The following is a 16,300-nucleotide window of genomic DNA, read 5'->3' as shown; positions in this document are numbered from 1 at the left end:
ATTTTTTGTTATACCGGAGCAACATATGCAGTAAATGTTTGGAAAATAAGAAAGAAATGAAATTATTAGTATTTGTAGATAAGATGACTACCTGGCAAACCGAAGAGCAAACTGAAAAATCAGGTGAAAATGCTGTAGTAATAGTTGTGAGAATTGTACTGCATCTTTAATATTGTAAACTCTCTCATAAAAGGTTGATTTTGTTGACAGAATTATCATTAACCTAGCCAGTATAAAAACTATGTAAATTCTCTTGGAATTGTATAATATAAGTACTATAAGAAGAAATAAATGGTGTATAGTGAGAATATATATGTTTAATACTATTCAGGTAGCAAATAATAACATGTAAATATAAAAAAACAATCAGTATCCTAGAAGTCAGTAATCAGAAAATGCAATAGAAATCATTCCACTCATAGAACAACAAACATGTGGTGCCTGAGTGGCTCAGTTGGGTAAGCATCTGACTCTTGGTTTTGGCTCAGGTCATTATCTCGCAGTTTGTGGGTTCAAGCCCCATGTGGGGCTCTGCACTGACAGCACAGAGCCTGCTTGGGATTCTCTCTGCCTCTCTCTGCCTCTCCCCCTTGCTCATAAATGCTCTCCCTCTAAATTGATAAATAGGCTTAAAAAAAGAACAATAAACATAAAATGCCTAGAAATAGATTTAAAAGAAACTTTTGACATTTTTACAAAGAAATAGAAAACTCCAATGAAGGCTTTGAAAGAAGACATGAATAAATGAAAATACACGTCATACCTTCTGGGATAGTAATACTCAACACTGGGCCCTGTGGACATGTTAGTGGAGGAAAGTTTAAATCTGAACTGCACTTCTATTTCCATCAAGAGGAGCAAGTCAGTCTAGAACTTCAGAGGTGGGGTCTCTGGTAAATTACCTCCCATTTTAAGATGACACACTGAAGGAAAAGTGTGAAGCTGTGTACATTACAGGGTGCTCATGAATTTGTATCCTGACCTTGTGTTCTGTTAGTGATGGGACCTGGATTAAGTGGTCCAATCTGGATTAAGATACGTAGTTGTAATAGCCCCAGCTCCCTGGAAGGAACCAACAAAAATCCTCTTGGAGAAAGTGGATTATCCTAAGCCTGAAATTAGTCCTATAATTATGTATGTGTGTGTATTTTTGCATACAGTGTTCTGCTCATAAATATAACCAGGGACACACACACGTGGTATCAAGAGCAAGAAACAGCAGGACCAACAGACAGATGACCAAAAAGTCTTGTGATCATGGAATTCTCAAACACAGAAAACCATCATATTTACAAAGCTGGAAAAAGCAAAGATAGTACATAATGGTAGGAAGTTGGAAGCTATAAAATAGTGACAAGGCAGACTTAAAAATAGCAAGTTTTAGAATCCTAAAAATACCTGAAAATTCATTGCGCAAGACTAACGTTAGATAAAGCTGAAGTGAGCATTAGTGAATTCAAAGATACATTTCAGAAGAAGCTATGCAAGAAGGAGCACAAAAGGAAAATAGGGAACACACAGAAGAGTAAGTCTCAAAAAAGGATACAATGAGAAGGTCTCTATTTTATTGGAGTCCCAAAAGAAAGGAGGAAATAAAGGCCAAAGGAAATATTTGAAAGGACAAAAAGACCAGTGGAACAGAAAAGTGTACAAAAACAAATCCCAGAATACTTGATTTATGATAGAAACATCACTGTAGAATAGTGTGAAATGGTTGAGATTTTTTCAGTAATTCAGTGTACAGTTAGAAAAAAGTGAAGTTGATTATAATCAAACAAAAATCAATTACATTTGGTTACAGGCCAAAAAATGCAAAGGTCAAGATAATAAAGCCTTTAAAGGGTAATGTAAAATAATCTTCTTGACCTTTGGGTGGAGAAAGATTTAACTTACACAAAATGACATTACAATTAAAAACATGCTAAGCAAAAAACAGCATTAAGGGGAGGAGGAAGGCATTTGCCATATATCCCAAAAAAGTCTTAACCAAAACATACTGAGAGCAAAACAAAGCTGTAAATAATAAAAAGGCAGTCCCATGGAAAAAGGGGCAAAATAGTTAACACTTCACCGAAGATGAAACTTAAATTATCAAAGGGATTTAAAATAATAGAGAACTCAATACTTATTCTGGTTTTATTACAATAGAAAATTAAAAGGAATCTAGCAATAGGGATTCAGCTAATTAAAATTTTATACATATGATAGTAATGCCATTTCTTCTTTACACATGATGTAGAATTTATTAATAGGATTACAATATATTAGAAAGTTTACAGAACATTATCCTACTTTGGTAAAAAAAATGAATATATATATTGTGTGAAGTCTGATAATATTTTAAAAAGCATGTGTAGAGGACAGTACTTGCAATGATTTTAATCACTTATCCTTTTACTTATTTGTGTTTTCTAATGTTTCTAAATTGAGTATGTACTATATTTTATGTAATTGAGAACACACAATGTACCAAAAATAGGGTATTACATCTGTTTTTTAATTACGGGAATCACCTATTTTTTATTAAAATTCTGATGGAATCAATCATCTGTTAGCATTAGAAAAATGTGTGTTCATGCACAGAAGCACAGAACCGTATATAATATGTCCAGCAGCAACATAGAAAGAATGTGGAATAATATCAGTGTTGTAAAGCTGTAGATCAGGACTGAGTGACTGTCATCCTTCCATTTTCTTTTCACTTAAATGGGTCCTTTATTTATTTGTTTATTTTTTATATCAGTGACTACCCAATCTTGCCTCCTCTTTTTAATATTTCTTACTGCCTGCCTTTTTCTCTTCGGCTTTTAGGATGCTTAAATACCCTTTATATATGACATATTATGTATATGCATATTTATAACATATGTAATATATATGAATATATTTTTAATATATATTACACTCTTTTTTTACAGTTTTGTATTTACAGTCTAGAGCTTTTAAAAGGAAAACTTAAAAAGTTTAAATATAAGAATGGGGTTCATTTTGATAGCTTTAGAATCTTAAGTTTTCTGTAAGATTTTACTCTCTTAATTTTGGACTTTTCACAGGAAAAACAAGCCCTTTCTAAAGTAACTTTTCTGATAAAGTAATGGAGTATATTATTTGAAAGGCAGCTATGCTCAGCACTACCACCAATGCTTGAGTATGTTATTTGAAAAGTGGTTAAGAGCATGTGGTTTTTAACAGGAAGGGATTTGTTTTCTGGCTTTTTATGTCATATCAAGAAGGTTACATTTGTGTTCTCTTTTTTAGTTTGGGTGGGATATTACCTGACAAATTAAAAAAATGTGATGTGCCATATTTGCTTTGCCACAACTTCCAGGAAGCTTCAAGATTAATTTAGGTTTCATTGCTCATCCATATATACTTCTCTGCTTCAACTTCTAACTGTTTTTAGGCTATTGATTGTTCTTTTAATCTTTTTTGGAAATAGGGAAAATATATAAATATGCATGTATATAAATATATGTACATATGCACACACATAAGTGCAGTCACACACTGTATAAACATGCTATTTTAAATTTCTTTTAGACAACAAATGGAATCTTCCTGAGCATGTTTCTGATAGTTTTACCATTGGAATCCATGGCTCATGGACTCTTCCATGAATTAGGTAACTGTTTAGGAGGAACATCTGTCGGATATGCTATTGTGATTCCTACCAACTTCTGCAGGTATAGTAATCTAGTATAATTTTCCTAATATTTGTATGAATATGAATATAAAATGTGATAGCTCATTTTTTCAAATGTGTAATATTTTCAAAATATAATACTCTTGCAGTTCTTTTTAATTTACCCCAAATGTTTGAAAACTTGTATTTATTCTGGGTAATGATATAATCTTCAGGGTCCAGTTAAAAAATTTTTTTTTATAAATGTGATTAGCTTATATTTGAGCTAAAAATGAGAAGATATGATTGTTCTAAGAAAAGGTCCTACCCTTTCTTGTTTAGAAAAATGTCCTGTGAAACAACATGGTGAAATTTAATAGAATGTATACTGGACCTGAGAGCCCTAAATTCTAGTTCTGTGTTACCCTAGGCAAATCACAACTTCTCTGAACTTCAGTGTCCTTATCTAAAATGCAAACAGTAATACCTATTCTTCCCATCTTAGAGGAATGCTATGAAGAGCTAATGAGAATATGAATGCAGAACAGTATGCCCGTTGGAAACTGGCATACAAATACCAGGAATTCAGGAAATTGGCAATGAAGTTAAACATATTTGTTTGAGGGGTGCCTCAGTGACTCAGTCAGTTGAGTGTCTGATTTTGGCTCAGGTCATGATCTCACGATCCGTGAGTTCAATCCCCATGCCAGGCTCTGTGCTGACAGCTCTGAGTGTGGAGCCTGCTTTGGATTCTGTGTCTCCCTGTGTCTGTCCCTTCAGTGCATGCACACGCTCTCTCTCTTTCTCTCTCAAAAATAAATAAGCATTAAAAAAATTTTTTAAACATACTTGATTGTAGTTTTATTCCAAACATAATTCTTGTCCCTAAATGTGTAGCAAATTGGTTTAATCTGTAAAAATTGCCACATTAAAATATTTTTCATAGTTAAGTACCTTAGAAATAGAAAAAAATAGTTCTTTGCTTTTTTTTTTAATGTTATTTATTTGTTTTGAGAGAGAGAGTGTGAGTGTGTGTGCAAGGAGGGGATGGGTAGAGAGAGCAGGAGAGAATCCCAAGCAGGTCCTGTGCTGTCAGCACAGAGCCTGACCTGGAGCTTAGTCTCACAAACCAGTGAGATCATTACCTGCGCCCATATCAAGAGTCAGACTCTTAACCAGGCACCCCTCTTTGCTGTTGATGCGTTTTGACCACCAAGTATTCTTCATACTTTCCATGGTGGCTTTTAGGGTGGGGTAGGGGGAAGACTTGAAATAAAAAATTGATTTCAAATATTTGACATAAAAACCAAAAATAGACTATTTGTAGTAAACATTTTCCTCCATGTTAAAGGCTTTATAAAATTGCAAATTCTTGGGGCGCCTGGGTGGCTCAGTTGGTCGAGCTTCCGACTTCGGCTCAGGTCATGATCTCACGGTCTGTGAGTTCGAGCCCTGCGTCAGGCTCTGTGCTGACAGCTCAGAGCCTGGAGCCTGCTTCGGATTCTGTGTCTCCCTCTCTCTCTGCCCCTCCCCCGCTCATGCTCTGTCTCTCTCTGTCTCAAAAATAAATAAACATTAAAAAAAAATTGCAAATTCTTTGAGAAGTAAAAGAAATAGATTTAAAAGGGCCCCATAAAGAAGTGACAGCTCAGCAGAGAGAATATGTGGAAGTAGTAATTTGCACAGATTTTTATTCTAATTTTTGTTAATGTGTTGCTTATTCTTTTACTTTTTGATTGCTAAGTGTTACAAATACAAAATAAGAACAAAATGCCTTATTATTTTAATGAAAACTAGTGTTATTTGAATATTACTGATAATACCTGCAGCAAAATGTAAAGTTTTCAAAATTACTTAAATTCCTTTTCTGGGTGGGAGTGATGATTTTTTTTTCCACTTCAATATTGATATTATTTTGATTCTTGTAGCCTTAAGACTTGGTTTATCATCTTTACTAGAGTACCATTTTATGTTTGTTCTAGGATCAGATCTGTCTTTAGTTAGTGTTCAGTAGTATAAGGCAATGGACCAAAATTTTAATAATTGTTTTAAAATGCCATTTACTGGGGCGCCTGGGTGGCGCAGTCGGTTAAGCGTCCGACTTCAGCCAGGTCACGATCTCGCGGTCCGTGAGTTCGAGCCCCGCGTCAGGCTCTGGGCTGATGGCTCGGAGCCTGGAGCCTGTTTCCAATTCTGTGTCTCCCTCTCTCTCTGCCCCTCCCCCGTTCATGCTCTGTCTCTCTCTGTCCCAAAAATAAATAAAAAAATAATAATAATAATAAAAAAAATAAAATAAAATGCCATTTACTAACAGATAATTTCTTCCGTCATTCATGTTCCTTAAGTTAGTAGAACTTGAATGCATTTTATAAAGACTGTGTCTTTTTTCAATATAGAAATAAACATATTGCTTCCTTACTTTGTTAAAATTTTTTTCTCAAGGAAAAAAGTTATTTCGTTATAGTTGCCATGTGGGTGTTCTTAAAACACAGGGTAAAATCAATATAATCTTGCTTTTAGAAAGTCTTATTCGGGGCGCCTGGGTGGCTCGGTCGGTTGAGCGTCCGACTTCAGCTCAGGTCACGATCTCACGGTCTGTGAGTTTGAGCCCCGCATGGGGCTCTGGGCTGATGGCTCAGAGCCTGGAGCCTGCTTCTGATTCTGTGTCTCCTTCTCTCTCTGCCCCTCCCCCATTCATGCTTTGTCTCTCTCTGTCTCAAAAATAAATAAAAATGTTAAAAAAAAAAGTCTTATTCAATTATCAGTCATTTGGAAAAAGAATATGAGTATAGAACAAAGAATAGTATTATCAACATTAGGATATCTTTTCCTAGCTTTCAGTTTGGTGATTATTTTAATCGTTAAAAATGTAACTTTTAGGGGCGCCTGGGTGGCGCAGTCGGTTAAGCGTCCGACTTCAGCCAGGTCACGATCTCGCGGTCCGGGAGTTCGAGCCCCGCGTCAGGCTCTGGGCTGATGGCTCAGAGCCTGGAGCCTGTTTCCGATTCTGTGTCTCCCTCTCTCTCTGCCCCTCCCCCGTTCATGCTCTGTCTCTCTCTGTCCCAAAAATAAATAAACGTTGAAAAAAAAATGTAACTTTTAGAAACTAGCCTTTGATGTTCAAGCTTAATTCTTAGCACTGTAGGAACTTTAGAAAAGATGATAACTAAACGGCACGATTTTTAAAAATCGTGCCATTTAGTTATCAGCAACTATTACGATTCTTAATTATAAATGAAGAATAAGAATGTAATATAGAATGAACATTCTTTAAACACCAGAATCATCTTTTTTTTTTTTTTTTCCTTCAGTCCTGATGGTCAGCCAACACTTCTTCCACCAGAACATGTACAGGAGTTAAATTTGAGGTCTACTGGCATGCTCAATGCTATCCAAAGATTTTTTGCATATCATATGATTGAGACCTATGGATGTGACTATTCCACAAGTGGACTGTCCTTTGATACTCTTCATTCCAAACTGAAAGCTTTCCTTGAACTTCGGACTGTGGATGGACCTAGACATGATACATATGTTTTATATTACAGTGGACATACCCACAGCACAGGAGAGTGGGCTCTTGCAGGTAAATGCACCTCTGGCAATTTCACTTTTAGGAAGATAGACCTATTTGTGGAAATATACCCTTCACACTCAAACATTAAATTTCCAAAATTCTTCATTTTCTACTTCACAGTTTACTAAGTATACATAGGACTTTTTTTTTCTTTAGCATACCTGTTTAGCATAATATTAATAATCTCTATAAAGGTTTTGAGAATTATGTCTTGTATTGATTAGAAGAAAAAAGATCTGCTTAATCTGAGACTTATTGTCAGTTTCCCTTTAACGTATTTTCAGAATTATTAAATACAGTTACATTTTTCAGAAGCTGATTAATTTGACTAGTAGTTCTAAGTCTTTAAATGTTATGGGAGCTGATTTCTAAGTCTTTAAATGTTAGTTCTGCACACATCCAGTTTTGTTTATGTTAGAAAGCTCACCAGGATTTTAAATAACAGGCTAGGTGATATGGTGGGAGTAGCACTTAGGTCAGGAGACCTTGGTTCTGGCCCTGATTTTGCCACAACAGTGTTATTTTTGACAAGTTACCTAACTTCCCTCAGTTTCAGTTTTGACATCTGTAAAATGAGGGAGTAATCCTAAATCTCCCTGCCAAGGGTAAAATGAGATCTATTTTATATGTAAATTTGTTCATTGGGCTTTCTAACTAGATTAGAGACCATGTAAGTCATGGGCTTTGTTTTATGAATTATTTGCACCTAGCACAGATCCTTGCATGTACTAGGGATCCTTAAGTAACTGATAGATGGATGAAATCATTGAATCAATCATGAAAAAGAGTAATTTTCTTATTTTATGTTAGAAATAGTTCTTCTAGAACTTAATTATGTCCTGCTTTTTCTCATAAATATTATAGATGTTTTATACTAAGAACATGTACAAATAGTAAAATAGTGGGGCGTCTGGGTGGCTCAGTTGGTTGGGTGTCCAACTTCAGGTCAGGTCATGATCTCACTGCTCGTGGGTTCGAGCCCCGCGTTGGGCTCTGTGCTGACAGCTTGGAACCTGGAGCCTGCTTTGGCTTCTGTGTCTCCCTCTCTCTCTCTGCTCCTCCCCTGCTCGCTCTCTCTCACTCTCTCAAAAACAAATAAACAGTAAAAAAAATTTTTTTTTAAATAAAGTAGTAAAATAGACCTAACATAAGTAGAAACTGATGTTCAGATTCAGGACTTACATAAACAAGTATTGTGGAAGGACAAAGGCAGAGCTCCCAACACAACTCCAGAAGAAAGGGAACAAACTCAAGGTTTAAAATAGAGCTGATTTTAAACCATCATGGTCTTACTAATTTTATGCCAGATTTATAACCAGGGTTTTATCATAAAAGTATTGTTGTAATTTTTAGTTTTACAAGTAAATATTTAATAACTTAATGGCTGTCTAGGAGTAAAGGCAAAATTTATTGGGCACATTTGAAGCACAGTTACTATGCTTGGTACTTGATATACGTTAGATTTAATCTTTACTTGAAATACTTTGAGGTAAGTACTGTCACCTCTGTCACGTCGTTTTTCAAAGAATAAAATGAAAGCTTAAAGTTGTTACCTATCTCTGGTCATACAACTGGTAAGTGAAGGCACTATGATTCAAATCCAGACCTGCTTTGCCCATAAAATATGTTTTTCCCCATTGTACCATGTGCTGCCAGAGACAAAAACCATTAAGGTAGGGAAATTGCATGTTTTGGTTAAGTACGTATTTTTGTTAGCATTGTTCATCCATTTTTGAAATACTGTAGAAAAGGGTAGTCAGCATCAAAGTTAGTTGAATATAGTTTGTGCAGTATTTTACTTGACCCTTTAACTTTTTAGAACTCAATGTAGAAAACCCCTTTTTAACCTTTATGACTATTTTAATTCTAGGGAAAGTATAGCATTCTGTGTACTTTTCCTTAGAGCACAGGAGAAAAAGTTCTATTCAATTCAAAAATCTTGACAGAAATAGAATTTCAGAGTTAAAACTACAGATTGATTATTGAAAACTTATTGCAAGGCTTATAATAATAAACTCTTGGGGCGCCTGGGTGGCGCAGTCGGTTAAGCGTCCGACTTCAGCCAGGTCACGATCTCGCGGTCCGTGAGTTCGAGCCCCGCGTCGGGCTCTGGGCTGATGGCTCAGAGCCTGGAGCCTGTTTCCGATTCTGTGTCTCCCTCTCTCTCTGCCCCTCCCCCGTTCATGCTCTGTCTCTCTCTGTCCCAAAAAAAATAAATAAACGTTGAAAAAAAAAAATTAAAAAAAATAATAATAATAATAAACTCTTCCCAAATCAAATGAGGAAAAAGGCATAATATTGGTGGTCATGCATGTATCCTTAGTTATTTTTAAGTATTTTAAGAAAGTAATATTAAAAGTAAGCTTGTATGTGTACATGAAGGATTTATTAGTAAAAACATTTTTCAGAAAGTTTCTGTTTTTCCTCTTAAATCTTTTAAAATGTATTTCAAGTATCTTTTATTTTTTAATTTTTTTTGATGTTTATTTTTGAGAGAGAGAGAGAGATAGAGACAGAGCAGTCGCGGGGGAGGGGCAGAGAGAGAGGGAGATACAGAACCCAAAGCAGGCTCCAGGCCCTGAGCTGTCAGCACAGAGCCTGACGTGGGGCTTGAACTCATGGACCACGAGATCATGACTTGAGCTAAAGTCGTATTTCAACTGACTAAACCACCCAGGTGCCCCTCAAGTATCTTTTAAAAGATGGCTTTAGAAATAAATTCTAGATGTTCAGTTTATTATTTATATCAGCTTTTTCTTTTCATAGAAAAAATTATAGACATCAAGATAACTAACATAGTCATCAGTGTTCTTAAATTCATTATGAGTTAGCAATAATTTATGAAGACTTAAAAACTCTATGGTATGGCTTTATTTTAGTTAAATGTCTAGCAGTTACATTCTGGAATGGTATCTTTATAATATTTTTTAAATTATGTCAACAGTAAGTTAACCATTATAGAATTCCTTTCTTAGCCAAGATTTATTCTTGTATGTGTAACTTTCTTTGTTGGAGACATTATTGTAAAAAGTGGGAAAACACAATGGAGAAAGCACCACTTGAGATGGCTTTGCCTTCTCCAAGAGGGGTAGGTGTAGGTTCATCCCTAATTCGGCAACTTTATACTCTCTCAGCTTGAGGCACCAAGCCCATAGGTAACCAGGTCGAACCAGGAGCAGAGGCAGAGCCTTCTTTTCAGTCAGTTCCTGCCCTGGGCTGCCAGAGACATAGCCCTCAGAAGCAGATAGTACTCAAAAATAGTACTGAGCACCCCTGCTCTGAGGAAAATGCTTTAATCCATTCCAAACCACGTGACAAAGAACTTTAAGCCCTGAGAATGTATTAATAGTTGTCTTTCCAAAAACCTGTAAAATAGGAAACATCATGACTGGATTTTACCTGAGTTAGCAAGTTAAGAGCAGGTCCAGAACTAAATACCATTCTGAAAAAGAAAATTTGTGTTTGCCCTTATATCACATACCTTTACTCAAAGTGCTTCTTAGAATATGTAGTCTTCTTACATTTATGGGGTTTCATAATATGAACCTGATATTTTTGCCTCTTTGTTTGAGGGTAAAAAACAATTAATATAATGACCAGAGAGAAATAAATGGAAAAAAAAAGTAGGTAATCTGTAAAGCAGTTTATCACAGATAAACAAAGTCTTTAAAAAAACAGTCTCAATTACTTTAACCGCATTAGATGGTTGTTAGCTGAGATAAATGTAAGTACTTTGCATCTGGGCCAAAAGCCAGATGCAACATAGATCCTATTTACAGGAGAGAGTAGAGCAAAAACAAAACAGAAGAGAAATATTCATTGAAAAGGCTTTAATGCTCCTTTAAATCTCTTATTGATATCTAAAGAGCATGTATATAAGAGAATTAGTGTAGAATGTGCATTTTAGAATATTTATTGAAATAGTTGTAGAAGGCAAGTTAGACAATGATGTTTTGTGGCAGATGGAATTTGTATAATAGCTCTTGTAATCTGTATCATTCCCTGATCTCTAGAGAAATTGAATAGAACTGGCAATAATGAAAAGTTAGTATTTCACCATATAATAAAAGGTATCTTCTGGAGCTCTCTGTGAAATAACACATTAGTAATATGTGGAGGGCATATATTGAAATAGTGCCTCTGAAATGATAAGCAGGAGTAGGATATCAATTCATGAAACAGATTTTTCATTGTCAGAAGTCTAAGATACAGCAGGCTGAAAAGAAGAGTATTAATGATACATAAAGAATTTGTTATGCCCTGGCTTCAGAGGTCATATTACTCATGGAGTCCAAATTCTAAAGGATTCCCGCTCTCTCCAGTGTTGTCGTTTTGTTAGTTTAGCAAAGAGGATGGTTGCTCTAGGTAGAAATACGTATCTGAGGTTGTTGGAGCTTGTGCTAGTAAATTATACCATGTTAACATTTTTTTCTAATCATAAAAGTGACATATACTTAATGTGAAAATTGTGGAAAATACAGGAAAGTGTAACAAAAACCACCTAAAATCCAAACACCCAGCAATAACCACTGCAGCTATTTTTGTAGATAGACTTCCATGTCATGCTTTTTCTCCTAGTATCATATTTTCTCATTATTAAAATGTTTCTATAAGTACCATTTTATTATAAAACTCCCTCAGACTTTATTTCCATTCCCCTGGTTGTTTCAGATTTTACACTCTCTTAGCAGTGGGAGGAAGATCTTTATAAGTAATTTTTGTCCCCCTTTCTGCCCTTTCCTTAGGATAAATTGCTGGAATTTGAATGATTGTATTAATATTAATGTACCATTGAGACAGAGCCAGGAGTAGGGTGAGTGAGGATGGCAATTGCCTAGGGCACAAAACTTTAAGAAGATGCCAAAAATTAAATAGTCAAGATAGATAGTGTTTTAGAGCAATCTATCTAAAAATCAAAATTAACAAAAAAAACCTATGTATAATGAACCAAATGTAAAAACTACTAGCTATAAGGCAAATTTGCTTAGACCTTTCTGGGTATGTACATATATATATTTAAATCCTGTGTTGTTTTTCAGGTATAAAATGAATTTAAAAATCCATTCTAAACACACTCTTGGTACAGGTAGGAAAAGCGTTTCTTTTTCCTTAGGTAGGTGCCTACATACACAGCAAGGTAACATTAATTTATCAGTGATGTAGAACAAGGGTCGACAGACTTTTTCTGTAAAGGGCCAGGTGTTTTTGGCTTAGTAGGTCCCAAGGTCCCTATAGTAACTGCTCAGCTCAGGCATTATAGAGCAAAAGCAGCCATAGACAGAATGTAAATGAATGTTATTTATGGAAATAATAATATGAAATTTAAGTCTCCTATGATTTGCACTGTCACAAACTTTTGTCTTTTGATTTTTAACCATGTAAAAATGTAAAATCAGTTCTTAGCTCTCAGGCCATACACACACAGGTGGCATACTGAATTCGCCCAGGAGCCATAATTTGCTGCCCCTGATGTAGAAGATTAGCTTTTAATTCTTATCACTAAATATTAATTTTATCACTAAATTTTAATTTTTTCACTAAATTGAACCTTAGAAAACAATTTTCTTAATTATAACATATCCCTTCTTTTAATGTAATAAGGATTTTTTTTTTACCTGAAGTTGAAAGGTAAAACTTTTTTTAAAAAAAAACTCCTCTAAAAGATACTTTAAAAGGAAGTTCCATCTATTTTTTTTTTGCCTACATATTTAATTTCAAGAACTTAAAAAATATATACCAAGAGGAGCCTTCAGAAATTATTCTGTTGAATTTTCTTTTGTTCACAGGTGGAGACATACTGCGCCTCGACACACTTTTAGAATGGTGGAGAGAAAAGAACGGTTCCTTCTGTTCTCGCCTTATTATCGTGTTAGACAGTGAGAATCCAACCCCTTGGGTGAAAGAAGTGAGAAAAATCAACGATCAGTACATTGCAGTGCAAGGAGCCGAGATGACAAAGACCATCGATATTGAAGAAGCTGACCCACCACAGCTGGGCGACTTCACAAAAGACTGGGTAGAATATAACTGCAACCCCAGTAATAACATCTGCTGGACCGAAAAGGGACGCACTGTGAAAGCGGTGTATGGTGTGTCAAAACGGTGGAGTGACTACACTCTGCACCTGCCAACGGGCAGTGACGTGGCCAAGCACTGGATGTTACACTTCCCTCGCATCACGTATCCACTGGTGCATTTGGCCAACTGGTTGTGTGGTCTGAACCTGTTCTGGATCTGCAAAACTTGTTTTCGGTGTTTGAAAAGATTAAAAATGAGTTGGTTTCTTCCTACTGTGCTGGACACAGGACAAGGCTTCAAACTTGTCAAATCTTAATCTGGAACCCAAAGTGGAATATTACTGAGAGTTCATACTACCGGTCATCACTAACTTGCCATTTTTTGTATATTATTTTTTTATTTGTGAAAAATATCTTGCTACTTCTGTAGCTTGTTTCACTTTGTCTTTTCTCAAGTAATTATGGTATATGTAAGATGTTGGGAATAAGCATTTTATCCTAAAGTATGTAAGGAGTCATAAATGCTGATGCTGTGTACATGCATAAGAGATGTTAAAAATAACAATGCACTTTGAGGAATGTTTGCATATGCCTCCGATCAGAAAGAAAACACTTGTCGATGCTCTGCAGTGGCCAGTGAAGAATTACTAATGCCTTATTTTCTAGGCATAGGTTAGAGAATGTAGACCAGTTTGTTTCCTATTATAAGAAAACTTTCAATTTGCTTACAAAAGATTATTTTTTTGTGAACAGTAGGCTTGGGTCCAAGACCATTTAAGAATTTACAAGCTCTTAAAAAAGAATAAAGGAAGAAACGAGTGCACAAATGTACTTAGAGTCTACCACATTCAGATGTCTTGCTTGTGGCCTCTTACCAGTTTAGCAGTGAAGCCCAGATCACTGTTTAAGATCAAAACAGTCTTCATGGAGGTAACTGTAAGAAGCTAGATGCCTACAAATTGCTCCTTCCTGTACTACCGTGGGGGCTCCGAAAGCACTGGCAATTTTAAGAGTTTTTCTCAGGGTAACAGTGTTTTAATGAACAATGTTTCCAGCTACAAATTTCTTCCAAATAAATTGTCTTCCCTTTCAAAAAGTAAACATTTAAAAGAAATTTAGCAGTTTCTCACCGATTTAGGCTATTTTCATTCTTCAGAAATGATTCTGATCTCTGTGGAGTTAATGCTATGTCATGAAAAATTATTTTTCAAATCTTCCATTAGTGATGACATTTTTTTCTACTGAAAGTCAAAGGATTGGAAACAGATCATTTTTTTTTTCTTGTATACATGTAATGTATTATGTTAAAAAAAAAGTGTTCATGTTGGCAATTTTTGTTATGCATAATGGTATGGTCGTAATTTTTAAAACTTAATTCAGTGTTTTGTCTGATTAAAGCAGGCACTGATCAGGGTATCCCCTAAGAGGTAATTTACCTCCTATTCCCTTCCAAAAATTCTTACATTCTAAATTTTCATATCTGAGAAATAAGGGGGGAGTGGAATTAAATTAGGGGATAATCTAATCTTTGTTGTTTTAAGTAGTGTGACTTCTCAACATTGAAGCCATTTTTCCAGCCTCAGAGAGGGGAAATAATGCCTCTACCATTTTCTACCTGGTGACTTGAAAATTGAAGTTTTTGTTAGGTAGAAGTCACTTAGTGTCAGGGAACTCGTATACCACTATCTATGCAGCATTGTTACAGTCCGATTATTGCTGTGTTTAAAATAAGACTTTCCTAATGCTTTCAATAAAATATTAAAAATTAATTTTTTCATGTAATGTGCAAAAACAGTTACTGAATAAATTTAATATATCAAAAGTGATAGTCATAAAAAATATCCATATATTAGAGTTCATGGTTGGTAGCAGGTTGATTTGAAGTTAAGCACAAAGTTACAGAATATCTACTTTGATGAATTCTTCTCCTCAAACAAAAAACTATAAAATGACAAGAGGTAACATCCTAAATGAAAGCCACCATTTTAGAACATCAAAGTAACTGACAGTATGGAGAAAGTATTTATAGGAGGGATAAATTGGTTACTTTAACCCAAAGATTAAAAACTAGATCTGACAATTAATAAAGCCAATTTTCTTATGGCTTTCATTTTATATACCATATGTTTACGAAGAAGTTACTTGGAGTGGTAGGAATTATTTTAGAGCAAAACCATACCATCCCACTAAAAGTTAACATGGAGATGTTTATCAACCTAACAATGACTCAGTTTGTCTCCTTATATGATACATTGCTAAAACCACAAAAGCACTATCCCCTAAAAAATGTCTTTTAAAAGAGTGTATACTGTTCTTCCTCTTCTTATAATTTTCAGTTACGCTATTATTTCATTAAAAAATTTTCAGTTTGCTCTAAACTCTTCTCTGAGATATTTGGATTTATCTTTGCATAGCTTTCTATCTTGCTCTTAATAAATACAAAATTGTACAGAAGACCATTTTTATGACCATTGTTTTCATAAGTGTATTAAAAATTGCATTGCTGATTAAAATGCATTTATATATTTAATGCGTTAGTGAGTAGATTTTTTAAAAGTAAAATCTTCATTAGAATCTATTTGTAACTATACATTTCGTTTGTAAATTTTGGTCTAAATATATTTGCTGTTTTGGGTACTGCCTTTTTATATGTATTCTTTCACATTTAGAGCTTAGGCTCCTCCAAAGTAATGTTCTACATTACCTTTCCACAGGTAATGTGACAGTTAACATTATGCCAGAAGAAAACGGTTTAATTTTAAGAATGTGGTTAGGTATATTTCATAGAAAATGCTCAAAGGAGTTTGATATGTCAGTACCTTTGGGGCGCCTGGGTGGCTCAGTCGTTTGAGCGTCCAACTTCAGCTCAGGTCATGATCTCACAGCTTGTGAGTTCGAGCCCCACGTTGGGCTCTGTACTGAGCTCAGAGCCTGGAGCCTGCAGCCTGCTTTGGATTCTGTCTCCCTCTCTCTCTGCGCCTAACCCACTAGCATTCTGTCTCTCTCTCTCAAAAATAAACATTGAAAAATAAATAAAAGATATGTCAGTACTTTTGAACACCTCTATTGGAAACATACTAGATT

General features: G+C 35.2%; 1 protein-coding gene across 1 annotated transcript in view; it reads left to right on the top strand.

The window, feature by feature from the left end:
• The window catches only part of TMEM168 (transmembrane protein 168), a 32,731-nt gene extending 16,985 nt beyond the window's left edge, over positions 1-15,746 (top strand). Inside the window, exons 3-5 of the mRNA XM_047096363.1 lie at positions 3,541-3,683; positions 6,934-7,208; positions 12,986-15,746. Of these exons, the coding sequence (XP_046952319.1) occupies positions 3,541-3,683; positions 6,934-7,208; positions 12,986-13,533 (966 nt within the window). The 3' untranslated portion in view covers positions 13,534-15,746. The remainder of the gene's footprint in view (positions 1-3,540; positions 3,684-6,933; positions 7,209-12,985) is intronic.
• The last annotated feature ends 554 nt before the right edge of the window (positions 15,747-16,300 follow it).

Source organism: Lynx rufus, unplaced genomic scaffold, assembly GCF_022079265.1.
Source record: "Lynx rufus isolate CCGP_SWC_20201006 ecotype Redwood Valley unplaced genomic scaffold, mLynRuf1.p SCAF_4, whole genome shotgun sequence".
In the NCBI taxonomy this organism is placed as follows: Eukaryota; Metazoa; Chordata; class Mammalia; order Carnivora; family Felidae; genus Lynx; species Lynx rufus.
The sequence above is the reverse complement of the archived record's forward strand: the minus strand, read 5'-3'. Positions and strand labels throughout refer to the sequence as shown.